This window comes from Lactuca serriola, chromosome 2, assembly GCF_051521515.1.
Source record: "Lactuca serriola cultivar US96UC23 chromosome 2, Lser_US96UC23_V15, whole genome shotgun sequence".
In the NCBI taxonomy this organism is placed as follows: Eukaryota; Viridiplantae; Streptophyta; class Magnoliopsida; order Asterales; family Asteraceae; genus Lactuca; species Lactuca serriola.
Genome location: NC_136409.1, coordinates 216509837 through 216511646, shown reverse-complemented (window position 1 = coordinate 216511646; position 1810 = coordinate 216509837). Strand labels below are relative to the sequence as shown.

At 30.5% G+C, this 1810-nt stretch overlaps 1 protein-coding gene across 1 annotated transcript; it reads right to left on the bottom strand.

The window, feature by feature from the left end:
- Positions 1–561, bottom strand: LOC145090056 (uncharacterized). Its single transcript, XM_079028408.1, has one exon. It carries the CDS (start codon positions 559–561, stop codon positions 1–3), a length of 561 nt encoding a protein of 186 aa, XP_078884534.1.
- Positions 562–1810: the final 1249 nt, after the last annotated feature.

Genomic DNA, 1810 nt, shown 5'->3' with positions numbered 1-1810 from the left:
CTATATTACTCCAGAAATAATCTCTGCTTCTATAACACGCTTACCCAATGCTATAACTCGCAACCTTATTCCGTTACACAAACCGTATTTCTGGTCAATATTCCTCAATAACATAACTGGAACACCGACTTTTAATACCAATTTATGAATTGGCATACCTGAAGGTCTAAGGCCATTTAGAACATCAGGAGAGTATAAAGATTCGTCAAAGTCATCGTGTACAAACTCCGATTGACAAAGACTGTCTGAACTTAAGTATTCTTTTTCATCTCCGATTGGCATACGATTGTTTATTTCTTGAACAACTTCATTTTTCGGTGCAAGGATTGCTCTTTCTTGAAAAAACATCGGATTATTGGCATTTTCAACAATAGAAGGATAGACAAATGTAATTAATGGACCAATAGGATCCGATGAATCTGTAATGAGAATATCATCTAGTATATCAACAATTGCCTCGCCATTGTTTAAGCCACCAACCTTTTCTTCACCTATAATCAAAATCCAATTTGCAAATGTGGTTGTTTCTTCAATATTAGATGTATGAAGACTTAACCTCATGTTTTTTTGTTAATATTAAGACCTTGCAATTTGACCAAATATAGGAGGAACTTATTGAAGCATTGACGATGTCTTGTCTACTTCCATTAGGAACAACAGGTAGAATTTGTCTGAAATCACCTCCAAAAACAATTGCTTTTCCTCCAAATGGCAATTTTGAGTTGCTACGAAGATGACAACCCAATATATCCTTCAAAGATCTATCCAAAGCTTTAAAGGCATGCTTATGAATCATAGGTGTCTCGTCCCATATAATCAATGATGTTTTTTTTAACAATTCAGCAACATCACTTTCCAGCGTTATAGAACAAAACGAATCCTCGATAAGATTTAAAGGGATTATAAATCGAGAGTGCGTTGTCCTACCTCCTGTCAGTAATAAGGATGCAATACCACTTGAAGCAACATTTAACACGATTTCACCCTCCGATCTTAAAGCAGCGGATAATGTTTTCTAGAGAAATGTTTTTCCTATACCTCCGTAACCGTAAACAAAAAAGACACATCCTTTCTTCTTTTTTTTTTTTTAACATTTGTGATAATAAAGTTTAGGATATTTAAGTTAATTTTTTCCAACAATAAAGTTAACCAAATAATTTATCGTTCTTATTCTTTTCTTCTTCTTTATTCAGTTCATTAGGAGTGAGTTTACATGGGTTTATTTAAAAGAAAAACTAAATCTAAAATTCTAAACATTTAAGAAGTATAAATTTATAAGAAAAGTGAGAAAATATTGAATTATAAAAATTAAAGTGTTTTTTTCTCTTTTAAATTTAAACAAATAATTTAGATAAATAAATAAAATTAATGAAAGTTCATTAGTGAAATTGATATGTATTTATTATTGCATTTAAACACTATCTAAAATTTAATAAAATGGAAAAACCATAAAATAACATGTGGAATAAAAATTAATTTAAAATAACCACAAAATTACATGTGACAAAATAAATGAGAATGTGACATGTAGCAAAAACATCTTTATTTATTAGGAAGGATACCTTGGGCACCAAAGTAATATAAGGTGGTTTACCTACATCCACCAACATGCGCGTACGAATCATTTGAGTATTTGGAGTATTTTAATTTTGATTCGTAATAACTTGATAAAAATTTGAGAGTGATCATTGTTTGTTTTTATTTTAAAGTATTAGTAATTTTTTCTTAAATATGTAACGTATACATCACGGCAGTCAAAATAGTGCTCATTCTTTCCTAACCAATGAAAGTGTTCGTACCCATCCATGAA